Consider the following 26193-nt stretch of genomic DNA (forward strand, 5'->3'; position numbering starts at 1 on the left):
TAGCGGCAGCGCCCGCCCGGGGCCGTTACGCCAATGGCGTAGCGGGGCCCCGCGTGTGGCAGCGCCCGCGTTACGCCAATGGCGTAGCTGGCAGCGGGGCGCGGGGCGGGCGGGGCCGCTGAGGGCACCGTGAGGGGACGGCGGTGTCGCCGTGAGGTCCCGGAGAGGCGGCCGTGCTCCCTCGGTTCTCTGCTGAAGCGTGGAGTCTCTCTCGTCTCCCCCCTGTTTTCAAAGTAATTTAACTTGAACAAAATCGAGGAGAATTCAGAGCGAACAAAATGGTGGTCGAGTTAAGGGCAGAAATACGGCAGGCGAGTGCCTTGGGGGACAAGAGCTGAAGGGAACACAGTAGTTTTGGACTAGATTTTCTTGCCTAGTCTTCTCCAGAATGTCACTATGAGCAGCTAGAATGTGTAGTAAGGGTTTCCATTATTACTTAGTTTCACATAACTGTTCAGGAGAGGGAACACGTCCTTCACGGGAAGAACGGACCTTTGCAGCGCTGTGGCGCAATTTAAGGGTGTTCTGGATTGTCAGATGTTACTGGCATAAGGAAAACAGTCTGAGCAGCTTGTGCTATAAAAGGATAGTGCAGATAGTGAAGTCCTCGAGATGTTTTTCATTATGTAAGTAACAATTGTAATAAAGTTCTTAAAATGGATTTTACAAATCCAAAGTCTGATCAGCCGGATTAAAATGCATCACAGGAATAGGTTGTGGTTCGTTGATCTTCAAAATCCATAAAAAGAAAAATTGCTACTTTAAAAAGTAGTTTCTGTAAAGGATTTATTTTTCTGCAACATTTTAGAGCTGATTATTTACTTTACAGGTGTTTTACTTGAATTAGATTAGATTTCCACTAACTATGTACTTGTAAAAGTTCGCCTGATTTCCATAGGAAGAACATGAACTTTTCTCAGTGTAGAAAGAGCAGGACCAAATCAAAGACTTGTCCCTCAGTGTTACCTCTGCTTTTTGTGTGAGTTGTTCTTTCTCGTCCTTCACCACAGCTTGGAATACTGATTTTGTTAGTGGTCGTGATGTTAACTTATTTTATGTCTGCCTTCTGAATGCCTTCCTCACATCCTTTGTCTATCCACAGAAGCTGCTGGCGCTCCTGTTCTTGCAGTGTTGAGATAAGGAGGGTTGTGATGCCATGGAGACCGTGTGTTCCCAGCCCTCCCTGGTGACTGAATCCCCTTTCAGCTCTTTAAGAAGAGAAAATACGGATCTCAGGATTTTTAGCAGCTTTTTATTTCTTAAATTCTTTTCCTGCAATGGTGTGTCTTATTTGTTGTCATGGTAAGTTGGGATGTGCTTGTGTGTGTGTGAGATTTAGATTAAATACATTAGGTATAAGTGAAGATGGCCTCTCAATTCTGAAATCTATCTGTGTGGTTGCCTTGGTCCCTCCTGTGCTTTGCATTCACTGAGATTGTTGGAGTCTTTGTAGCTTGGTTTGTGAAAGAGCTCCAGGAGAGGAGCAGTGAGTCAGTCTGTGTACACATGACAGGTGTTTACCATGCTCAGGAGGTGTAAAGCTACTACTAGAACATGCAGAAAGCAAGTTAGTGTTTGGAACTCCTACCAACTCGTGGAGATTTTGTTTTCAGAACTATACTACTAGTTCTGACATTAAGACATTAATATTGCTGTAAGACCATTCAGTCTGGCCAGGAGGACAGGAGCACATCATAACAAGGGTGTAGACCTCTCAAGTTCTATAGGGTCACAAGTAGCCTAGGCAGAACTCTCCATATGGGAATAGATAAATACTGTAAAAATATAAATACTGTCACCTCCTGTGGTGAATAACCCAGCAGCTACAAATCTGGGTTCTTTGTGGAGAAGCAGCTGTCTTGGTAAGGTTGAGATCATATTCATGCCTGAAGTGATTTAAAAGCAATTCCTCATGGAAGAGAATAAAACACAAATTCTAAGTACAGGACTAGCAATTTTCTTAAGCATCATTCTTTGTGTGTGCTTGTAAAACACAAGTGTAAGGGTTTCTCTTCTGTACTTGCACACTGTTTAAAATTACTGATCTGCTTTGATGTGCCCTTTAACCTTTATAGTCTGCTGCAGAAGTGGGAGAGGCTTGTCTCCTGGTTCAAAGCCTCTTCCAGCTTTATCAAAATATGACTATTAGAATGGGAGAGCTTTGTTTTCTCCTGAAAGTTAAAATTTAGATCCTAATAAAATACACAGCAAAATCTTTTAACATCTTAAGTTGCACTCTGGTTTACTAAATACTGTCTAAATTAATGAGTTAATTGACAATACTTAGGTAATGCAAAAGAGCTGTGTTATTTCTTATTCCTTGTCTTTGGTGTTTTGTACAGAAACACCAAAGACAAAGGAAAGAAATTCAGAAATTAAAATTATATAAATATCTTTCTACTCATTAATAATCTTGCTTTAGAAAGCCAGATTATTAATGAGTAGAAAGACATTTATATAATTCAGAATGTCTCATTAGTGGCATGCGCATCCTGACTTTAAAGCTGTGATGAAATCATGTTGAAAAGCTGAAAAAATCCCTTGGGAGTTTCTTCATAATTGCTGCTGTGCTTAATATTAGCACAGCAGCAATATTCAGTTATTCAATATACAGTTCCCCACTCCATCAGTTCCTTGTCTAATAGGTTAATCCTGCTCTTTGTATCCCTATATACAACTCTCTTTGAAGAAAATGGAACTGTTTCCTTAACCAGGATTAGGGACTATTGGGTTTATTGAGGAGCAGTTTCTGATCAAAGTGGCCATCTCTATGACCACTAAAACGAGTTTGTTTTCAAAAACCACAGCTCTGTGTATAGTTAAATTACTCCAACTCCGCCTCCCCGGTCTGTGTAAGAAGGGGAGGAAGGGAATTGTTGCAAACCTGTTGCTATGGCCACCTAGCAGGGGCTGAGCTGCTTGTGTGGCTGGAATCCTGCTGCATCAGCTGCTGCTCGGTGAGTCCTTCCTTACGCTTTGCTACACGATGAAAATGCTCCCATTAGAAATATTCTTCTGAACGCCAGTGAGAAATCGGTGCCCTAATCAGGGTCCCCTCCCCCAGCAGCCCACGAGGTTTCCTTACATAACCAAATTGATTTATCTCAGGTGAGACAGCTGAATGCGTTTGTGATTTTCATGTGAACGTTATTCTTTTTCCATGTCAGACAGATTTCGTTCTTTCTGAGCTGATCTTGGATGAAAGTTTGATGTTGTGCCAGGAAATGTGGCAGCTTCATCTTTCCTGTCTTCTTCTGACCACATAAAATGTGGGATCCCCTAACATTAATTAATGCACTTGGTGCAGAGGCATTTGAAACAATGATGAGCAAGATTTTAAAATTAAACACTGCAGAATCCTTTGAGGGCTAAACTGCAAGTACTTGGGTAGAATTCAGTGAACAATTCTCTGCTCTCCCAGGGAATTGGAGTTGGTGCCTTGTGGTTTAAGAAGGCTGCTACAGCTGTGCAGACTGAGGTGGTCCTTTTAACATGAGAAACAGCTTTCCTTCCATGCAAACTGAGTTGAAGAACTGCCAGTTGTACTTAAAAAGGGAAAAAAAAAGATGACAAGTCTGCAAGAACTTGGCTAGTTTTTATCATGTTGTCCCTTTATTGAGGTGGTTTCTGAATACTGGGTTTCTCTTAACATGTTTTCAGCCTTGTAGAATTTAACTGAACTTGGAGGATGAAGTCCAGCCTAATGCATTTGGTTCCCCCAGTGAGCAGAGAAAGAATAATCTCTCAGTTTCCCAAGGTAAGCATTTTTTTGTCTCTTTGGTCATAGTATGTAACCCCTGCCACACTGATCTATCTTTCCATTGTGCTCATATAGTATTTTAATTTAATTTAATGTACACTTGTTTTCGTCTGTTAAAATGACAAATTATTTAGGATTCTTTCAAAGTTTAATGTGACCTCATAGTCCCATTCAATGCTGATCTCTTTAATAATAATCCTCATTCTTCTTTCTAACCTTTACAAAAAGTGACTCTTGTTACAGAATTGTTATCTTACAATATTTATCTTGTTTTTTCAGCAAAACAGTAATAATTACATGCTTAAAGAGCTCCAACACCGAGGCCAAAGAGGAACCATAGCTGATGTTAAATTTGCCAAAAATCTAATAAGGAGGCTTTGGTTAAAGAATTTGAGGCAATTTTAATTTTCTCTTTGTACAAGAACCTTAGTCATACAGTAGATCAAATGTAGTAGGCACTGTAGAAACACAGACAAAATACCTTTGATGTCCCCAAAGACTTTTGCATTTGAAGTATAATAGAACAGTTAAGGACAGGGAAGGGCAGAGAGTTTGCCACACGGTTTTTTCACTTGTTCAAAAGGTCCTTTTAAGGGAGTTCACTTTTTTCCCCATTCTTGATCTCAGCCACAAATTTTGCTTTTAATTTTATGAAAAATACCACAGATATTTTAAGCAAATGCAAGGTAAAATATATTTTCCTCATGTTTTACTAATTTCCAGTTAAAGAGCTAGTAATAAAAGGAGTTCTTCACACTTATAAAAAATTGAAAATACTTCATAGTAATAACAACTTGCTGGTGGTATGCTCCCATCTGTGTTTGTCTTGTGTGTCTTAGATTTTTGGGATAACTGAAGGTACAGAGTGATGAGCAAACGGATTTGGCCATGGGTGCTTGGGCAGTGCTGGACACTGACCCCCAGAAAGGTGCTCAGAGGATGGTGCTGTCCCAAGGAGGTTTTACAAACAGCTCTGGGGAAACCTTACTGCCTTCTAACCCAAGCCACCCCTTTTCCTATGCCAGGATAACCCTGTTCTCGACAAACCCTGTGAACAATCATTTGATCTGTTTTCCCTTGCCCGTTTGACTCTTTGCCCAGCAGCCATCCCCCAGTTTGTCCCAGCAGCTGTTCTCTCTTCCAGTGGTACACACCCGAGGCCTGTCTGCAGTTTAAAGAGCACTTCCACGCACAGGTCAGGGCTGCGTGTCAGCAGAGCCCTGCAACAGCTGGGTAAGTTGTAATAACCCAGCAGCAAAGGATTTTAAGCTCTTTATAGCCTCCTTTCTTCATTAGCTTCCCCCCCTCATGTTCCTCACTCCAGTGTGTTTCAGGGCAGCTAAGCCCCTGCAGGGGGGCTACAGCCCCTACAGTTCTCTGACCTGTTCACGGTACATGAATCAAGTGCTGCTTCTTCTGCTGGGATAGATAGCATTGATAAAATGGTGTAGTGGTTTAGGAACAGAAAGGTTTTTAGCACCTTTTAAGTAAACACTCAGTTCAAAAGATCTAACAGATCCAGCCTTGCTGTGATCTCTGTAGGTGTTCCAAGGGAGCAGTTAATAAAGGCTTTGGAGGGATATAAAGGCAGCAGCTTTAAGTTTCTTGAAACACCTAGGAATCTGTTTTTTTCACTTTTTGAAGTATACATGCTGAGAAGTTCTCATAAATGGTTCCTTAAAACAGGAGCAAAATTCTGATAAATATATAGATTTTAAAAATCAAAACAAGCTGGTTTATGCTCTACTAGTAATCTTGAAGTTGTTTTTTTCCCCCTCATTATCTCTCCTCCTGTTGCTATTACTGATTTAATTATTGAAGCAAGGCAAGAATTCTAAACTATGTTGAAATCATCACTATTCAATTCAAATAAATAGCTGTACATTTTAGTAATAAATAATTCTGGTTTCAGTGTAAAGGATCCTCCATAAAGTGGAGCTCCTATGAATACTGACAATTAGCTCACTGTTCCTCCAGCTCTAGAGTTGCTGACATGAGACTTGTCATGATAACCATCTTTAAATGCAACTTTTTATTCATTTCACTAGGGAGTCTTGCTAAAAAAAACCTTTTTAAGCCAAAATATGTCACCCTGAGAGACATCAGTGACTTTATTCCTTTTTTAGAAACACAGTCTCTATCTTAGTTTCATGTAAATGTGTTACAAGTGTCTGGACAATTTTCCAAGTGAGACATGCTTTATTGAATTGAGGATTTTTTCCTTCCATTTCCAAGGTGTATTTGTTTGGGACTTTTAGTAGTAATAGTATTTTTATTTCTATACTAAACCAACCCTTTATGTAATTTATTTGGGTAACAGATATAACTAAAAACTATATGTTTTGTCTTTGTGAATAGAATTAAACTCCTTTTCTGTCACTGCTTTCTAGATATGGTTATTATTTGGTATTTTAGGTAATTTTCAGTGGAATGGGGGTAGGAAGGGCAGTCAGAGTGTTTTGTACAGTATTTGTAAAGCTTGACAGGAATAACCATTATTTTCCTTTTCCATTATCCCAATTAATGAAGTATTTCTTTGTCCTTTGGAAGGCTAGTCTGATAAATTCAGTAGCTAATGGCTGTGTTGAATACTCTCCTGACAGCCCATCATTGTGTTAAATGGTCTGATCTAGGGAGGGTTTTCCCCCCAGTATGAATTAATGGAACACACACCTCTAAAACATCACTTACTCTTTGGCTTTTCCCTTAAGGTGGTTGATTTTATTCAGTATTTTCTCAGTGACAGTAATCAGGAGCACAGGAGTCTATGGTCACCCAGTTAATGTTGAATGGCACATAAAACTTTTTTTTTCTTTTTTGGAAATATTAGTCATGCAGTTTACCAGTCAAATTTTCAATTATTTAGAATAGATAACCTGGAATCAGCATCACATGGAAGTTGATGCAACCAGAAATAGTATTCAATAGAAGATTAACTCCTTTGTTAAAAAGCCATTCCTTTATGGAAAAGAACTTTAAACCTCTTAAGCCATTTTTGTAGCATGTGCACAGGAGATGTCAATCCAAGTTTAGGTTGACAAATAAACCTTAATTCACTGATCCACCTGGATCTCCTGGAAAAGACACAGTTTCAATTTTAAGAATGCAGATTGAGTCACCCAAAAGCCCATCTGCTGTATCCTGTGGGAGGACCTAGAGCAAAGAGGATTATTTGCATGAAGCCAGGTTCAGATTAATATTATTCCAGATAGTCAGAAAATGTATTGGCTCTAACCCTGTGGGTTGTTTTTCCCAGAGGCACATTCTGCAGTGGGTTCTTTTATTATCATCAATGTCTTATTTCTGCACTTAGGACTTCATTTGTACTGTTGAAGTCAATGAGAAAGTTGGATAAATTGGGATGCAAAGGATGCAGATACACTGTGGTCTTATGTGTAAACTCACATACAATTATGCCAAATGCATATACTTGTAATCAAAGCCATTTTAATAGAATAAAATTTGTTCCACTGAATTGAAATAAAAAAAAAATAGAGTAAGAAATGGAGTATTTCTGCTCCAGAAGAGTTTGGTTTTTTGGTGGCTTTATCACAATTTAAGACACAGATCCTGCAGCACAGTGGCACATAGATAAACTGAAGTTACAGATGCATGTGCTCCTCATTTGCAATTTAAAGATCTAAATCACAATTTTTAGAAGGAGACTGTTGAAATTACTACTAAAACTATATAACATTTTCAAATATTTATAACAGGCTGAAAATATCCAAAGTGGTTGTGGTAGGAGACCTGTTCGTTGGGAAAACCAGTCTTATCAACAGGTACAGTATATCTCAGCTGATGGTTTGATTCTCCTGTTTCTCCAAGAAATGTTTTAACATTTCCACTGCTGGCTTTGTGATTCTAGTTTGAACCTGAACCAGTACTTCATGGTTTTGTTATTAAATGAAGACAAACTGAAGTCAAGAGTATGAGACAGTCTTGGTACATGAACACAGAAAGTGTTACTCTAGCACTTCAATCAGTATATGTTACATTCTGAGGTATTTTCATCCAGGCAAATGTGATACAGTGTTTTCCTAAGGAATCCAGTCGAAAGGCCAAACAAGTGGAAAAAAATTCCACTGTCTGAGTCTTGGTTTCATTTGGGTCATTATTTACAACCCAAAATATATTCCCTTGTAACTAAAACTGGAAGATACTGCACCTCCCTTGAGGGCACAAAGATGTTTTATTCTGAGTTTCGTACTATCCTGGGAGTTTACAAGATATATAGGTACATTCTAGTTTGTTAAACAGTATCTCCTTTTCTTTTAATTAGTGTCTTGATATTTTTATGTCTGCTTCTACAACATATACGAAATCCACAGTTAGTTTTTTCTTTTCTTCATAATTTACCCAGACAGTGTTTGTTTTGCAGTTATTTGTAATTGTCTTACTAGTATTTCATGCCCTTTTTTTTTTAAATTGTAGATTTTGTAAGGATAATTTTGACCGAGACTACAAGGCAACCATTGGAGTAGATTTTGAGATTGAACGTTTTGAGATCATTGGAATGCCATATCACCTCCAGATGTGAGTTGAAAGAGCATGGTTAACATTGCACAGAGTACAGTCTCAGCAGAGCTTGAATTGCTGCAGGCTGTAGTGGAATAAAGATTTTTAAAAATATAATGCAATTGCACAAAGAATAATGTGATCTGAAGAAAAGATTCTGTCTCTGGACTTGGAGTTGAATAGAAATTTTACTCTTGGATTTCTCATCCCTAAAAAATGTCACAAGCTTGTAAATGAAAATTCATCTTGGATGTCTTGCACTATTTCAGTAGAGTTCTGTCTTTTTTATTCTATGTTCATGAAAGAGAAGTGAAAGCTTTTGCCACTGCTTTGTCCAGTGCTAGTGTAACCCCAATCTGTGATTTGAGTTTAGTAGACACAATGAGCACTGAACTTGGCTTTACTGGGGGTTTTATTCCTGCATTGAAATTAATGTTAAGATTTCCAGTGATTTCACATCTCTTAATTAGCAACGAGTTTATTATCCCTAAATCATAGAAAGGCTGGAGTGGTTTTATTAGAATGTGAACCTAATATCTTTGATTTTCAACTTTGTTTGTTGTACTGGTGGGAATCCTGCCCTCTTCCAGGTGCTTTGGGTCTGTGGAGTGGTGTCCCTTGGTGTTTCTGGTGGCCAGCAGCATTGTTCTGTAGAGGGCATTATGGAATCATCTGTAGTGGGACCTAGAGCAGAAATAAGATGCTTTGCATGAGGTATTCTAGTACATGAATCTTAAAAAACTTTTTACTTAGAAAAACTTTTTTCTGATGAAATCACTGATGTAAATAGATGGCTTCTGGTATTTATTGAAAAATACTTAAAAATCCATTTCCCACTGATTTCACTGCAGTTGTGTTTGGGAAGTTCTGCCAGGTGCTGTCCTTTTGGAACTTGAGTCCCTGTAAAAATCCAGACTCGTGCATCCTCATTTTGCAAACTGAAGCAGTAAGGTGAGGTTGAATTATCTGCAAAGTCTCCAGAAGCTGGGTACAACCTTTCCATATGATAAGCACTAGTGCCCCCTCTTGCTGAGAGGTTTCCATACAAGATATATTTGCAAGTATCCATGACTGGCAGTACAAGGCTGCAAAAAACCCCAAACCTCTGTAGTGCTGGCAGTAGCTGAGGACACTGCATATCTTGTTCATTAATAAAAAAGACATTCCTGGTTTTGTTTAATGGTGTCATTAGTATCTGGTAGACTGAGCTGCAGGTCTCTAATTTGTGGTGTAGACACAGATATCTTACCTAGTAGTTGCAAGATTCTAATGTGGCTAATACATGACTAGGCTAATATTAGCAGAAAAAATTTACAGAACTAGATTTCCCTAGAAATACATGCAAATTACATAGGTGGAAGAAAAAAACATTTTAAGGAAAGGCTATTACCATGCAGAATACAGATATTGAATTGTCTCCAAAATTATTAGTATTTTTCAAGAAAAGGTAAGAATGGTGTTTGCATGTCTTCATTGACTAATAGAGCTTTACTGTATTTCCATCAGTAGTTAATGAATAACATGTTCCAGATGGTGACACTTCTCTGGTATCACATTCTTCTCTGCCTTGTACCACTCTGCTGCTTCATTAACATGTTTACTCAGGTTACCCTGGCTTTCATTAACCTGAAATTTCTTTTTTTCCCTCATTGCACAGATGGGACACAGCAGGTCAGGAGAAGTTCAAGTGCATTGCATCTGCTTACTACCGAGGAGCAGAGGGTGAGAACTGTATTCATTTGATCCTGCTTTGGGAGGGAGGTTGTGTTTTGTACAGCAACATACATCCATGTATGCTCCTTGGGAAGGTACCTATAGACAGTGTGGTGGAATGGATTGTCCATTATTGCAGGGAACAGGGGATGAAGAAGTTCAGGAGTTGATGTGTTGTCACATCTGCAAGCTCTGAGTGTTCTGATGATGCAGTGATAGAAAGTGGCACTTGTGACAACGGGGAAAAGAATTTGAAGCTGGGTGAGATTAATGCTGGAGCTGGAAGTGGCTATTTCTGGCTTTCCCGTTGGTAAGAGACAATCCTGTGGGAATGAGTGCTCCCGAAATGAAAGGGTTGACAGCACTTTAGACTGCAGACTATAGATATAATTTTGAAGACTGAGGACTTGGGTCTTATTGGGTGCTAGAAAAAGAAAAGGAATGAGTAAATGGAAATGGATAGTCTTCCACCTCCTATGTGTTAAATCTGTTCTTACACCTTATATATAAACATTCTCTGTTTAACAAGATGGGTTGGAGAGACTTCTGATACACTTTCTAATTTAATTACTTTTTTTCTGTTCTTGTCTTTTATTGCAGTTATAATAACAGTGTTTGATCTGGCTGATATCCAAACTTTGGATCACACCAAGTAAGTTTCTGCATTTTGGCTTATCTTTCATATGTTTTTACAGCAGGTTTAATTGCCTTCCATATGTAGGTGTTAAGAACTTGCTGGATCATGAGTGTATTTTCTATTGAGCTAAGAAATTAAAAATGACAGTCACTAGTTTGGATTACATAGGGAGGGATTTTTCTGAAGAAAATGCAGGGCATAAATTTGAACTGCTTACCCTTGACTTCCATTAAAGACAGTGCAGAGAGAGAGGCACTTCAGTAAAAGCTTGATCCTTCCAAAGCTAGACATGCAGGAAGAGATGAAGTGCACCCCAAAAGCATTTTTTTTTTTACTTCATTTGCTATAAATAGAATAACAGGATGAAATCTGATATAAATGATAAAATTGATGAGATGCATCTCATGCATAATGTCTCATGAGCCTTTCATTTTCCAGGGGCACTGTTATCCCAAAATTTTCTTCCTCTAGTTTCTGTGATTCTGATGGGTGATAAGCTGTCAAAAAGAGGAGAGAAAATTAAAAATTCCCAAGTATGTGTAGATACAGCTAAATTTACTAGTTCAGATCCTTGTAATGGTTTGGTTACAACAACACATTAATTGTTATGAGTAAACTCACTCTGCTTTTAGTGCAGGCTGCAAAACCCTGCGTGGATCTGTGATCCACACTGCTGTCACAGCAGTGATATATGTATTTCTAACGTGCTGTTGTGACTGTAATGCAGGTACAGGCTTCTTTACAACCTGTACTCTGCCTTATTTGAATGTGTACTATGGTGCTTAGCTCATTTACATAGGACTTTGTAAAATAATATATATATTAGTGTCTCTGCTTGGCTGAAAGTAATTGAAGCCTGTGAACCTGATTTCCCACACACGCACACACTGCCTTCCCTCCTTGACTTGTGTTGGATGACTCAAGAGAAACTTGATTGCCAGAGTAACAAGAATATAAAAGCTTGTGAGACAAGAATCACACAGCCTTCATAGGGAGCTGTTTTATAATGCTGAATAGATTATTTCACTCTTTATTCCCGTTTGTATGTAACCTGCTATGTGGTTCATACCTTTTCAGTTGCTTCTTGATTTCTTGTTCCTTATCTCACACCAAACTTTGCCCTCTCCCTTACACTGAGAAATGTCCTCTCTGGGTGCTCAAATGATTGTTGAACTTGTACTCTGCCACAGATATGATTTTTCCTTAGTGGGAGACATATATTCAAAGGAGTTGGAGTAGCTACTGCTCCTTCTGTCTAGAAAAAAGGCTTTTAATACTCTCACATAAGTTCTTCCACTCACTTTTCTTATGACCCTATTATCTGTCATCTCCTGTACTCCTTGTTCCCTCTGACTGATTCTGTCATTGCTATTTTGTATTTCAGACAGTGGCTAGAAGATGCATTGAGGGAGAATGAGCCAGATTCCAGCTTCATCTTTCTGGTTGGAACAAAAAAAGATTTGGTGGTGAGTAAATTGAGTACAGATAAGGAAATCAGATTTACTCTAGTTCCTCAAGTGATTTCCCTGCAAGTTGTGCACAATGTCATTGAGATAAAGACCTTGAGTGGAAAACTTAAAAGGTAAATTGAACAGCAGGCATGAAGCCAATTTAAGAAGAGGCTTTCTGAAAAAATGAGTAGTTAGTGAAATATTTCTTGCATGGCATTTTTCAAGCATCTAAAAACATAAGTCATGATCTTGAAAGTTTTGTTGTTATTCTGTAACTGTTCATAGGTTTTCTTTCTCTCCATTTAAAATAACTGCAGTATGAAATTTAGAGCATTATGTGGTTTTTTTTTATGGCAGCAAGCATGACATGCTGGATATGAATCCTATAAATATGGAATTCTAAGCTAGATACTCACAGCTGAGTATTAGAGTTCAGAGGGCTATTGGAAAAATTAGAGGGAAATTGGTTTTTAAGGGATATTGTGTTCATTATTTAGGAACAGGGAAGGTTTCTCACTTAATTGAATATAACAATTTTTGAAAGAACAGGGTGAATGCAGTCGCTCTATACAATTCTCAGTCCTGTGTTTGTCTTTCTGTAGAAAAAAAGATTTTTGAAGTTTTGAAAACAAATTTGTTTCTTCTCTTACCAGTAGGTCCCACAACTCTTTTGCTGAGAATGATGAGGTGACAAGGATTTATTTAAAGGCCATTAACTGGGCTCCTAACTCCATAGCTCTTTACAGGGAATGTGTTAGATACAAGGGTCACTTGTTAACTCTTGTTTCAGCGATGTGGGAACTGAGTAGAGACTTCCATTTAAAGCCAGTACTAAGTACTTGAACGTTCTTGCAGTCATTTCTGATTGCCCGAGTCTAGGCAAGGTCAGAGAGGCCACTGAGAAAAGTGGGAGCATCTCAGTGTCGGTGCTGCGGCAGTGGCTCTGCGCTGCCGCCAGCCCAGACACGCCTCTGCTCAAGCTGTCCCACGCTGTGTGCCCAGTCAGGTGCTGTGTGCGAAAGGACAGAGCTGGACGCCATCCGCTTTGCCCAGGAGATGCAGGCAGAATACTGGTCCGTGTCAGCCAAAACAGGTAAATTACTGCAAAGAATGTAAAAATAGCATCACCACGAGGGCTGATATTGGAGTGGGAGGAACTCATTATCCCCCCATTGCCAGTTTTTTGTTGTTGTTCTTCTTGCAGTTTGTTGCTATTAGAAACTTCAGGCTTATTAATGGCTGATTTTATTTGAGCGTTTGTATGTGTGCTTTCACTGTCGTGTTTGCAGAAAGAAGTAATCAAGCTGCTTTGCAGTATCTGAGCATGTTTAATTAATAGTGAGTTACATAAATACACATCTGCACTACTATTTAACAGTTTGCAGTGGAAAGAGATTACACCACAAAATGAATTCTCTCCATTGTTAAAAATAAAGGTGGAGCACAGGGTATAGTGTTCCAGAGTAAGAAAATTAGAAATGATTTCTGTGGTGATCAGAATGGGAGACAGATTGTTGAAGAGACCTGCTCTGTCCCAATATTGAGCAGTCAGCTGTTCACAGATGTGCTTGTTATGCTTGATCATCTGTTGATGTGCTTTTATAAAAACACATAATTTCTGTCTTGTTTCTAGGAGAAAATGTCAAAGAATTCTTTTCCCGAGTTGCTGCCTTGGCCTTTGAACAGTCCATGATAAAGGAGCTGGAGAACACTCCTGGGCACAGGGCCCAAATTGGGGCAGGAAATTTCATCAGTATGTGGATTTTTGTTTATTTGTGTGCATTTTCCTTGTATAGTCCTAAGGATTGGGGAGATTTTTTGAGCATTAGAACCAGTTTCAAACACCTGCAAGCATACTCATATCATTGTCTGCCCAGGTTTTAGCCTGCAGGAGTGACTGGGCCTGCATCCAGCTTTTGTTACCCTTAATATCAGATGATATAATTTCTTGTAAATTGATTTTATAACTTTTTTGTTTCTGCAGAACTAGAGAAGAACATTATGGAAGTTCCAGAAGACAACGCTGGAGTCAGCCTGAGTTGCTGCTAAGTGTCAACTGTTTCTGCAAGTGCCACACTTCTCTGCAGCAATGGGCTCAAACCAGAAATAGAGAGCTTTCATTTTAGAAATAAGGGAGGAAACACTTACCCAAACTTTCTTGCTGAGAGTTCCCTTGCTGCTGCAGGCTCAGTGTCAGGTGGTACTATTGTTATGTAAACCTTTCTCTGTGTAGCTGAAACAGCATCCCTGTCTTAATGCAGGAAGACATTGCCAGTGCCATGGGCTCACCTGTGTGCCAGAAAGGCCTGTGGTCAGAAATGTCATTTTACTGTGTTATTTTTTGATAATTCTCTGGAGATCTTAGCTAGTGAGGTGGCATTCTCATGGGAGCAGTAAACAAGTGGCAATTCAGAATGAAGAGTGCTATCAATACAGTTTTGCCTTTTAAAATCATTGTGTAAAATAACTCTGATTTGCTTTTATGCATTCCAAGTATTTTAGAACTATTTGAAAATAAATCTTTTTAAGTATCAGGCCTGGAAGTACACAAATGCAGACTGCATATTTTCCACTGTGGTTTCTCCATCCAGGAAAAAATGTGTATTCCTTTTCATTTTCCACTTGAGAATCAGAGCCCAGTATTAAATATTTCTAAGCCTAAAAGAAGTCCAGGTAGGAACTGTCTAATATTTTGAAAATATTGCCAGATAAGAATGCTATTCTTTTCCATTCTCTTGAATAAGAAAGAATGGTCACACAGGGGCATAGTATGGAAAACATATTATTTCCCTCTAATTTTTCCAGTAGCTCTCTGAACTCTAATATGCTGTTGCATCTAGCTTAGAATTCCATGCTTCTAAGGTTCATATCCAGCATTTTAGGCTTGCTGACATTAAAAAAAAAAGCTCTAGATTTCATACTGCAATTATTTTAAATGGAAAGGAAGAAGAAAACTTGAACAATTACAAGGTACTGTTTCCTGAGATGTTTATTCAATCAATGCAGAAAGAACAGTATCTTTAAAAATAATTATAACAGTACTCAGATTTTAGCTGATGAGAAATAAAGACATTTGTTAATAAATGCATCAAAATATTCTAGATTCTGTGCAATTTTCCCCACTTCAGTAAGAAATGGGAAAAAGTGGAGAAAAGATAGCTTGAATATGCTTTTTATTCCTTTTGCCTTTTGACGTAAGTTAGAGCAGCTTCCTAGAAGATGATGAATAGAGATCTAGGAACTCTGTGTCTTTTTTTATCAGACAATCTTCACTTTGGCAAATTGTGCTGCCTGTTGGCAAGGACACAAATGTAGCATTTGGTGGAAAAAATGAATCTGTGAGGGTACGAAAGGAGCTCTTTATCCAAATGTGTAATATTTCGGCCTTCTGCTGTTCTGTGCAGTTGTGGCAGTGCAGAGCCTGTTTCCCAAGGGAGGTGAATTTGCACTGTGCTTGTAGCACGTGCTCTGCTGGCTGGGCAGAGTGGCCTTTCTCTTACCTGAGCCTGGGTGGAGATGGTTCACTCTGCTGCAGCAGATCAGGTCACCCGGGAACAAATCTAAGAAAAGATCCATTTTTGGGGTTTTTCCCCACCAAGAAATATATCTCCTAAGGGTTTCTTCTGTTGCTGAGCTCAATTATTGTACAAAGTCACAGAGATGCAATCTCTTCAACAACACCACCATGTTGCCTAGAAAATCAAATGGGACAGTTTTTTTCCTTGGGATTCAGCACATTGCATGATGTTATTACTGTTTTGTATCATCTGGAGCTCCAAAAATTTCAAATACAATTGCAGTCATCAGTTATCATGGGACAATAGCCTGAGTCTGTTTATTAAATGATGGGTGCTTTGAGACTGGGTGGTTTTTGGTTGTTGTTTTGTTGGGGTTTTGTTGTAATTTTTTATTTGTGTTTCTTTGCTTGGTTGGTTGGTTTTAAAGGTGTTTTTAGCACCACTGAAACCTCCCCTGCAAAGAACTCCATATTAATAATTTATCATCTAAAACGAATTTTGAATCATGTGGCAAATGATGAGTTGGTTAGGACAGCACAAAGGAAGCTAACCATAGAAAATAAATACACATTTGTAAGTTCTACCTAGCCAATGTTTTATCTCTGTAAATCCATTCTATCAGCAATTTAATTGACTTTGAGAAGCCTTAATATTTTGGAAAACAGTGTTGAAAAAACTTTATTAACTCTAACTATAGGTAGGCTAAACCACAATTCCTATACCAGTTGAAAATCTCTTCAGTGATCATGGCAACAGTCACAGTTTCAGCTTCCTTGTGGAATTTGCAGGTGAGAAATTGAAGTAAACTTTGGAGTCAGTCTGAAGCAAATGTAAAGGGCAATTGTAACAATCCATTTCCCAAAAGAAGTACTGAACTTGTGCTGTTTCTTGTCTTTAATAAGTAAAAGCTAACATATTCATGGATTGTGGATGCATTTGTGCTGAGCAAACCCACTGGTAATGGATCAAAAGCCATTTAAGAAAGCCAGCTGACAAAGTTAATTTCTTACTATAAAAGCCTGTTCTTTTAATTTTTAATGGTGTTATTTCACCTTTTGAGTTATTATTTGACACTTAAGGTATCATTGTTTATATTTACATAGATCATGGGATTTAGACCTTTCTGAAAGCTGTTGGTTCCCAGCTCAGGTGTCCATTGTGGTGGAACTGGAGTCCATTCTCCATGAATAGATCTGTCCCCTCTGTGTGTTTGCAGCTTTCCATCCATAGCTAAAGGTTGTTCTAATGTAGCACACTGGTGAGGGAATGATCTGAACACTCTCTAACACACCTCTGAGCATGCAGGTTCAAATGAAGTGTTTGGCAAGTTGGAGAATATATATTTGGTAGTGGAGAGGGTTGATCACTTTCCTGTATTTTTGGCCTGGAAGTTGTTCTCACAGTGAGAAATTGCCATTGTCTGAATTTGGAGGAGAGTTCCTTTTTGTCCCCTGAGTTCATAGAATGATTTAGACTGGATAGGACTTCCCAAGACCTGTCAGCTTTGTCAAACTCTACCAAGAGTCCTGCTTTGTGTTAAAAAAAAATACAATTTTTAAATTTCAGCCACATATTACTCAGAAATCATATTTTATTTCTCATTTTAAAATCTCAGCTTATGTCTTATGATTATTTTTGTTTTGTTTTGGGTTTTTTGGTGGTGGCAGGTTTTTTTTTTTTTTTTTTTTTTTTTTTTTTTTTTTTTCTTTTTTTTTTTTTCTTTTGTTTTGTTTTGTTCCCCTTACAAAACCCGCGGTTCTTCCGCGTGGGATGATGCTGAAGAACAGTTCTCGAGTGCAAGGCAAGTCGAGAGCTTTACCCAGCTCCAAGCAGCTCCTCTCCCCACAAGAGGGAGCCCAGCGGTCACGGCAGGATCCGATCCGCGGCGGCTCCGAAGCGCTGTGCCTTCTCTCGCCGGCCAGCAGAGGGGATGCGCCGGGCACGCCGGCCCCAATTTAGCCCCTCGTCGCAGGATTCTCACTCTCAAATCACAGGTATGTGTCTGCCACCGTCGTCTTAAAGAAATTCTGTATACAATTAGAATACTGCTCTGTTCAATGCATAAAGTATCAGCAAAAATTCAGAGAACACTTCAATTCCCAGTGGAGTTTCTGGAGTTGTGCTACCACAGTAGATAAGGAGGGTGTCGTTTTTAACAGTATTATTCACTAAAAGGTAAGTAATAATTCAGTGCACATAGAAATCCCTCATCTGACTCACCAGAATTCTTATTCCCTCCAGAAAGGACACAAGTGTCAGAAAAGTGGACCCAAATAGAAACTGCTCCAGAAATCAGAATGGTGATCCTTCAGTGAAAGTTCTGTATGAATTCAGAACATATCCCAGAGCTGTCACATACCTGCCATTGTTCATAGCCATGCCAGTACAATCTCATTACTCCTAGAAGTACATTGCATGGCAGCACTTTGGTCAAACTGCCACTAAGCAAACAAACAGTATCAATGGAGAAAAGGCAATTTATTTTATTTCTGTGACAGATTGAGAAGTCTCGAAGGATTTATAGAATCATTTATTAAACATATAGATTTTATTATGATTTAGGTAATAATCTGTTTTCCATATAGGTCAGCCAGTATCTGTTATGTGTTAAAAGCTGAGGAAACAAGTGCAGGAAAAGCTGTTAAAGCCAGGAAACAAAAACCAAGAGGGATGAACTATGCAAAGGTGAATACATGAGTAGCCCTTTATGATACAGCTGAAAATACCCCCAAATATTTTGATTGTCAGATTAAAAAACACAGAGAAGAAAATTGCTTAATGGATTTCAAAGCAGTACATATCTCAAAGGTAAGAGAGCTACTGCCATGGAGTTGTGCTTTTCCTTCCTATGGAATTTTATTAGTTCTTATCAGGGCTATATCCCACTCTTTTCTAGCAACATGTAGCAGAAAAGATATGCTTCATCACAAACATGAAAGAAACAGTTTTATGGGGAATATGAGGGCTGCATATCACCTTTTCCTGTCCTCCAAGCAGGCAAGATAGATCTTTGGTTGTATTTTTTACCCTTTTTTCAGAGGCTGAATTAATACACGAAAAGGACACATGCCTTAAGCAAGGTTAAGAAGGAAGTGTGATGGTGTAATTTCAGAAGGAAAGTAATATCCAGCAGCCAGAATTCTGTTTAAATCATTTGCCATCCTTCACCCAGAGATGAAGTGTGGGACTGAGTTACTGAGGCTAAATAATATACGGGACAAAAGTGAGACTAATGCCCAAACAAAGCAGCCTTTATTGTCAGTATCAGAGTTATTTTGGGGTACCAGTTGCCCATCTCAGAAATCCAGATTGTCATTTATTGGCAAGGAAGGTAGGACTGAGGGAATGACAAGCCTGCTACTAATCAGCACTTACACGAGCGGGGGAAAGCGTGACCTTTGAAGGTGAGCTGCATCAGTGCCTGGAGGGGCGAGCCTTGCTGTGAGCACACGAGAGAGCACAGAGACATGCTGCTGTTTATACATTATATATGAAGGCATGGCTGTGTGGACAGGAATGGATACCTCCCTGTGCACACAGGGCTGTGTGCTCGGCTTGTTCTTAACCAGTCTTAGCTATGGTCATGTCTGTGTGGTGTGAAGATGCCCAGGCCCGTGGCTGCGAGGAGGAGCGGGCGGGAGCGCTCACGACTTTGCCTTTGTCTCACGGGCAGCCGTGAGGAAGGCGCGGGGCTCCCCCGCCCCCGCGGGTGCCCCGGCCCGGCCGGCCCGGCTGCCCCTTTAAGAGGCCCCAGCGCCGTGTCAGTGCCTGCGCCGGGTCCTTCCCTCCCCTCCCCTTCCGCAGCGCCGCCGGAGCCGGGCCGCGGTGGGCCGGCGGGGGCTGCGCCGCCGGGGGGGCTCCCGCGGGGCCGCGGGGCGCTCGGGCACCGCCGGGTAGCGGCGGAGCTCGGCCGGGACGCGCCGCCGCATCGCCGCCCCGCGCGGGGACCGTGTGCGCCCCGAGCGCAGCACAATAGCCGGGAGGAGGAGACAGGGAAAGGGGCAGGGGGAGAGGAGGAGAGAGAAAGAGAAAGCACAACACGGGGGCTGGCGAGGGAGCGCGGAGCGGAGGGCTCCGGAGCGTGGCCGCGGCTGAGGACCGTGCCCAGGACGGCGGCGACAGGAGGTGGGTGGGGGGCGATATTTACCTTCCCTCCCCCGCCCCGAGCCCGCTCCTTTGTCCACGCGCTTTGAAGTGCTGGGGGATCGCCGGGTGGGAGCATTGTTGTTCGCCAGCAGACGATCAGTCATGCCGAGGAGAGAGTAGCGAGTGTACGCGGGGCTGGGGCCGGCAGAAGCAAGAAGGAGACGGGGAGGAGAGAGGATTGCGAGAGAGGATTGCTGCCTGCCTCCCGGTGCCCTGCATGGACCGCGAAAGAGACGCGCTGAGTTGACCCTGCCCGAGCTGTTTGTGCTTCTACATGTGAGATCCGGTTGGTTTTTTCTTTCCACCTCTTTCTCTCCAGCCTCCTTCTCGTATTCTCCACTTACTCCCGTATGCAAAATGGTGGACCCTGTGGGGTTTGTAGAGGCTTGGAAAGCACAGTTTGCAGACTCTGAGCCTCCTAAAATGGAGCTGAAATCTGTGGGAGACATTGAACAGGAACTGGAGATGTGCAAAGCATCTATCCGGAGACTGGAGATGGAGGTTAACAAGGAGAGGTTCCGCATGATTTACCTGCAGACTCTTCTGGCAAAGGAGAAGAAAAGCTATGATAGACAGAGATGGGGTTTTAAACGTGTTTCTCAGTTGCCTGAAGGGGGTGCAGAGCAGCAGATCCAGGACCTGCATCATCACCAGTCTGCTGACCAAGATGAATATGAAAAAAGCAAGTCACATCATGGGGAGGAAAAGTTCAAACCCAGGATACCCTCTATGCGGAAGCTGTCTACCCAGAGCGATGGGTCAGACCTGTCACCTTTGGACAGCCCCCACCACGGAGAGGGAGAGCAGGACAGGTGTAAGTACTACGGTGAGGAGAAACTGAAGAGAGTTGTAGAAGACATGGAGAATCGCTGTGATACAGATGGCTCTCCTTCAAAACACAGATCGGCTTCCACTCGCAGGCCGGTGGGATCTGCTGAGAAGGAGGGATCATTTGACCCTAAGGAGAGAGGGAACAGCACCAGCGTGGCAGCTCTAAGGTCCAATTTTGAGAGAATGAAAAAGGTTAATTCGCATTCTCCTGGAGATAACAAGGATGTTGTTGAAAAGCCCTTTTATGTGAACATGGAGTATCATCATGAGAAGGGGCTAGTAAAGGTCAACGATAAAGATGTTTCTGATAAAATAAGCTCCCTTGGTAGCCAAGCCATGCAAATGGAACGCAAAAAGTCCTTGCACTCCCTCCCTTCTAACATGGTACCCAGCTTCAGCGAGTTCCAGAGGCCTGCCTACAGGGGAAGGTCCTCAGAGAGCAGCTTTGGCTATGATGGAGAATATGAGGATGCTGAACTGAACCCCAAGTTTCTTAAAGATAACCTGATTAATGCCAATGGCAGCAACCGCTCACCTTGGCAGCCCATGGACTTTCAGCCGTATCAGAGTATCTACGTTGGTGGAATGATGGGGGAAGGAGAAGGAAAAGGACCTGTTCTGCGAAATCAGGGCCCAGCTGACCAGGAAAAACATCTCACATGGCCCAGGAGATCTTATTCCCCCAGGAGTTTTGAAGATATTGGAGGAGGTTATACACCCGATTGTAGCTCTAATGAGAACCTTACCTCCAGCGAGGAAGACTTCTCCTCAGGACAGTCCAGCCATGTCTCCCCCAGCCCCACCACTTACCGCATGTACCGGGATAAAAGCCGTTCCCCCTCGCAGAACTCTCAGCAGTCCTTTGACAGCAGCAGCCCGCCAACCCCCCAGTCCCAGAAACGGCACCGGCAGCAGCAGGTCATCGTGTCTGAGGCCACCATTGTGGGGGTACGGAAAACAGGACAGATCTGGCCAAGCGATGGAGATTTGCCCTCTGGGAGGTGTCACCAGGACAGCTTGTTCCACGGGGATACAGGTGCGTACCAGCTTTTTGCTTGGTCTTTTAAATGTATAGAGCAGGGAATGGCATCGTGGAAATGAATGAATGGGAGACCCTGGGTGAATCACTGTGAGGGGGCAACTGTTTCATGTGAGAATCCTGTGTTTGATTTGTAGTTTTGCTGTTTCAAGAAGATCCTACAGAAGTACATGTCAGACTGCATTTTAGGAATTCAGTCTGGATTCCCAGAAGGGTTTATTCAGGCATCTCTCGAGAGGATCAATGGAGTCCCATGCTAATAATTTCTTAAGGTTTCAGTGTGAACACTGAGGTAAAAAGGGGTCAGAACTGCACCAGGTAGTCACCATCTGTGGTGAATTCACCACCAGTTTATTCCCTCCCTCATATTTGTGCACTGTGGAGTAGTTAAACTCTACCTCAGAGGTGGTAGTGTGCCAAAAGGCACAGCCTGAGGGTTTTGAGAGAGCTTTACCGATAATGATGCTGCTCCCACAGTCTTGTTTTTTCCTGTCTGTATTAATTGCAGTGCTAGTTTCTCGTTCTGTCTCGTGTCAGCCTTCAATTAGAGCTGATTGGAGGTGATGATTGTGCAGCTCTGTTCTTGGAGCTTTCTGCTATCTCTGAGTGAAGGGAGAACTTGGAATATCAGGAAGCCCTGAGGGAAAAATGTTAACTAAATTTCAGCAGAATAAAACTTTTCATTTGGGGAAGAATGGGCACAGTTTGAACCCATTCTTATGTAAGTCATTCAGGCATGCAGGTGTGTCCGTGGAATCACAGTGAGTTTATAGGTGGAAGAGGCATACAAGGAATGATATTAATTCAGATGGATTTTTTGAATGTATGTGGATGTCTGAATCTATTAAGCCAAGCAAGGCATGTCATGTAAATAGTATCTTGTGCTAACACCAGTAGTCTCCTATGGAGAAAATGAAAATCAAATCCAGGAATGAAGAAAACAGGAATGTTTGTTTTGACAGATTTCTTTAATTACAAATCTCTGAGTTCTCTCATGGGTTTTCTTTGTCTCTTTGAATCTCTCATTTTAATAAGGGATTAACATGTTATTTGTCAATGGGACCAAATTCCTGTAGATGTGGGTGAATTCAGAGGCCTTCAGAGATGTCACTTTCTCAGGCTGTGAGAGTTTGCTCTGTTACTTCTCAGAAGAGTAACTTTGCTCGAAGGAGATGCCTGGTTTTACTTTCTCTGCTGATTGTTTTTGTCAGCAATACTTTTGGGAACAACAATAGAGGGAGAATCTTCTGTGCCCTGGTGCCATCCTCTTACCCGTTGTATTATGGGGAGGCTGGGCAGTTGGAGTGGATATTCAGTGTACATGGAAGCTCTGCACCTCTTCACAGTGACTTCTCCCTTATCAGATTGGATGTACATCCCTGTTTTCTCTCTGGGACTGCTACATTCTTCCTGGGTTTTAGGGGAGAGGCTGTCTTGTGCTCATTTGAACTGAGCTCAACCATCTGTCTCTGCTCTTGTTTACTGATGCTCTTTAGATGACTGGGAAGCCTCCTGGCAATTTCAGTTTTTGTAGAAGGAAACAAAGGGGTAAAAATAACAAAGGTTTCTAAAGCTTCAGGATAAATTCACCTTTCAAAAAGGCAATAGATAAATTTTATTTTAAATAATTTATCTGGGATGCAGTGATAAAAAAAGGCAGCTGAAAAGTCAGAACACTCACAGTTCCTAGATGTGCTGGAAAGCTTTGTGTCGTGTTCCTAAGGATGACCACACATTGCAGGCGAGGACAGAATGTAACTGATCCACCTTCTGCTTTCCTCAGCTCAGGGGGTGACATGGCAAGCTTAGCAGGAACTTTCACCAGATGGCTAATCAGTCCTGTCTTGCACATTAGCTGGTGGCAACTTTTTACTTAACCGAAAAGGCTTCTGCCTTCAGGAGGACTGTGTTTCTGATTGATTCCTACTGAGCATCATTTTATAGGAATTTTCTTTCCTTCTCGATTGGGATGAATTTTGATCTGAAACCAGTTGGCAGTACCTCCTTTTCATAAAACAAACAAAAGGCCTGAGAGACCACTGTGCGATTATCTGGCTCCCATTCCCAGCTACCCCGCTCTGATGCAGGCTGTTCTCCATGCCCACGTGATACCAAAGCCATTCACACATCCAGACAGATTTTCCAGCACCTGTGGTTCAGTCGCTGCTTCTGCCAGGCTTCCCTAAAGTTTTGCTTGAACTGAGTGCAAGTTTGAATCACAGTGGGTTCTGACCAGCCTTAGTGTTAATTAGCAGCAAGCGGGGTTTATTCAGCAGTACTTGACTTCCCTGTGTATTCGGATTGTTGTGTGTTTTCTGGCTTTGCCTTTGATCACTCTTCCCATAGTGATGCTGAGTGTGCTGTGGGCAGGAGCAATGGGACATTTCCATCTGGGTCTGTCCCAGTGCACCTTGAGCTTGGCCAGCAGACATGAGCTGTTCTGACCAAATTATTTCATGAGTTCACAGCTAAGTGATGTTTTCCTGATTTTGTGTTGCATAAAAAAGGACATAACTCTCAAGTGGATGGGGTCTGAGCCAAAATTTGAATCTGGGTTTTTGGAGGTAGATTATCAAAAGCCTTAAAGCAGACCTAAGTGTAGAAGGCTTTCAGTTTTTTCCAAGGAGCAGCATGAGAGCTCCAGGGTTGAGATTTGGTAATAGCTGTACTTTCTATTAAATGTACTTAATGGAGCCTGGGCAAAGATATTGATATTAGGATTAATTATGTATCACTAATTTCCTGTAGTGGGAATAGAAAAAAAATCACATCTTAACTTTGCATTAAGCTTGAATATCTTTACTATGGTTGTGAAGAAAGAACAAGAGTTTTAAAATTCTGTTTTCTGTTAAATGTAGAAATAGACATGAGAAAAGCCACTCATTGTGCTTATGGTCAAGGGGAAGGTTGCACAGTGGTGTTATGGAATGAGGAGAACTTGCCTCAGCTGGGACAGTTTTTAACTAACAGAAGTTTGTTAATGAAGAGCACACCAGAGCTGTTGCTTGGCTTTGGAGCTTGCCACATAAAATCAGTCCTGTCACTCTGACTGAAATGGTTTTATCTGTCTGCATAATAACATGGAAACTATCTGGAGTCCACATAAATAATATTTACCTGCACAGCTGATTCCCTCAAGGTGCCCCAGGAGTAACTTTTGTTCACGTGAGAAGACTTTGGTGGTGCTCTGAGAGAGCCATGCCAGGCTCTTTCTCTAGACAGCCACCAGGCACCACAGTGCTCAGTATGAGGTCAGTTTGGGGATATGTCATTTAATTCCATTGGAGGGAAGTTCTACTTATTTTAGCCTCTACTAAATGTGGGAGTTCTGAATGTCCCTTTCTGGAGAGCATGGAACGTTCTCTGTATTTTTAGTGAGTTTAATGTAGAGAGGGGAAAGAGCAGTGGAATTTATGCATGTGAACTGCAAACCTTACAATTTCTATTATGTCTGCAGAAGGCCATTTAAAAACTCCTGCCTACCTAGAGCTGTAGGTTCTTCAGGTTTTGTGGGCCTTAAATCCCTGACCAGATAGGCAAGCATCTGAATTTCCTGCTTTTAAGGCCAATCTTATACTACTTATTTGTAAAGCCCCAAGAAAGCATGCAGTGTGTCATCATGGGAGCACCTTGTTCTGTACCAATTTCTGCAAGGGTTTGCTTCCTGAGTTATTTGCATCTTCTGAGATCTTCGACAAATTTCTTAACTCTGCACTTCCTCCACTCAGTATTGTATTCTGCGAATTTTGGTTTGGAGATGTAGTTTGGAAAGTTCTTTGTGGGATTTTGCAGACTCCTGAAGCAACATGCCAGTCCCGTTGCTGTTGTTCAGAAGCAGAGCTGCCCTTTGAGCAGCTGAGACACACTTCAGTCCGCTGTGTGACTCAGATTCTTCCTTCTGGGGAACTGAAATGTAGGAACTTCTATACTGTGCAGATTGCTTGTTAGTTTTAAGGCCTGCTGGCCACAGGTCCTGCTTTCCATCTGTGACTTACATTGGATCAATAATGCAGCTTAAATTTTCCTGGCATTTTAGTTCATTTTGCTGTTACTTCTTAAACATATTTTAATTCTTTCCTGTGATGATCAGTGATTTCCTAGGAGCACTGATGCCAAGATGCTGTTTAAATGCAACCCCCACCCTGCCTTGCTTTTCAGCAATTTAGTGGCTTTTGAGATTTTGGGGATTATCAGGATGCTTGCACTACCACTCCCCTCTTCTTAGTCTGGGGAAGTGAAGAGCTCCCTCTCTTTCTCTTCCAGATTTCTCTTTTCCTCCAGCAGAGTTTAATGGAATCTATGGAGCTGCTTTATGTCCCCATTGATTATAGTGGACTCTGAAGTCTTCCACAGAGAGTTGCTAATGTTTACCTCAGGCCTACCAGAAGTAATAGCACGTAGATAGATTTTTTTTTCTTTTCTTGGGTTCAGCCTAGATCAGGTACTTCTGCAGTCACAAAGCACCTGCTTTTGAAATGGGAATGCAAACCAATCCACACAGGAGTTGTCTGGTACTGGGGCGCCCTGGAGACTCTGGTGTCCCCTCATCTGCTCATTTTCATGGTCCACGGCACAGAAAT

General features: G+C 41.3%; 2 protein-coding genes across 4 annotated transcripts in view; both read left to right on the plus strand.

Annotated features, from left to right (window-relative positions):
* The first annotated feature begins 123 nt into the window (after window positions 1-123).
* Window positions 124-16521, plus strand: RAB36 (RAB36, member RAS oncogene family). 3 transcript variants are annotated; one of them, XM_063415945.1, is made up of 12 exons: window positions 124-233; window positions 1103-1302; window positions 3661-3757; window positions 4905-4993; window positions 7477-7542; window positions 8195-8296; window positions 9936-10000; window positions 10592-10643; window positions 12013-12094; window positions 13082-13172; window positions 13713-13832; window positions 14064-16521. In XM_063415945.1, the coding sequence occupies exons 3-12, from the start codon at window positions 3689-3691 to the stop codon at window positions 14126-14128; spliced, it is 801 nt and encodes a 266-aa protein (XP_063272015.1). In that variant the 5' UTR covers window positions 124-233; window positions 1103-1302; window positions 3661-3688; the 3' UTR covers window positions 14129-16521. The 3 variants fall into 3 exon arrangements, with proteins under 3 accessions (XP_063272015.1, XP_063272013.1, XP_063272014.1); XM_063415943.1 differs by lacking the exons at window positions 124-233; window positions 1103-1302 and adding an exon at window positions 2819-2957; XM_063415944.1 differs by lacking the exons at window positions 124-233; window positions 1103-1302 and adding an exon at window positions 2964-3108.
* A 2485-nt stretch (window positions 16522-19006) lies between these two features.
* The window catches only part of BCR (BCR activator of RhoGEF and GTPase), a 98853-nt gene continuing 91666 nt past the window's right edge, over window positions 19007-26193 (plus strand). The window contains exons 1-2 of the mRNA XM_063416460.1: window positions 19007-19722; window positions 20063-21610. Coding sequence (XP_063272530.1) covers window positions 19200-19722; window positions 20063-21610 — 2071 coding nt within the window. The 5' untranslated portion in view covers window positions 19007-19199. The remainder of the gene's footprint in view (window positions 19723-20062; window positions 21611-26193) is intronic.

Source organism: Prinia subflava, chromosome 19, assembly GCF_021018805.1.
Source record: "Prinia subflava isolate CZ2003 ecotype Zambia chromosome 19, Cam_Psub_1.2, whole genome shotgun sequence".
NCBI lineage: Eukaryota > Metazoa > Chordata > Aves > Passeriformes > Cisticolidae > Prinia > Prinia subflava.

Coding starts and splice junctions, on each gene's coding strand:
- RAB36 (XM_063415945.1), top strand. CDS start 3,689: ATGAAGTCCAGCCTAATGCATTTGGTTCCCCCAGTGAGCAGAGAAAGA. Junction 7,543..8,194: donor AAAACCAGTCTTATCAACAG/GTACAGTATATC, acceptor TTTAAATTGTAG/ATTTTGTAAGGATAATTTTG. Junction 8,297..9,935: donor ATGCCATATCACCTCCAGAT/GTGAGTTGAAAG, acceptor CTCATTGCACAG/ATGGGACACAGCAGGTCAGG.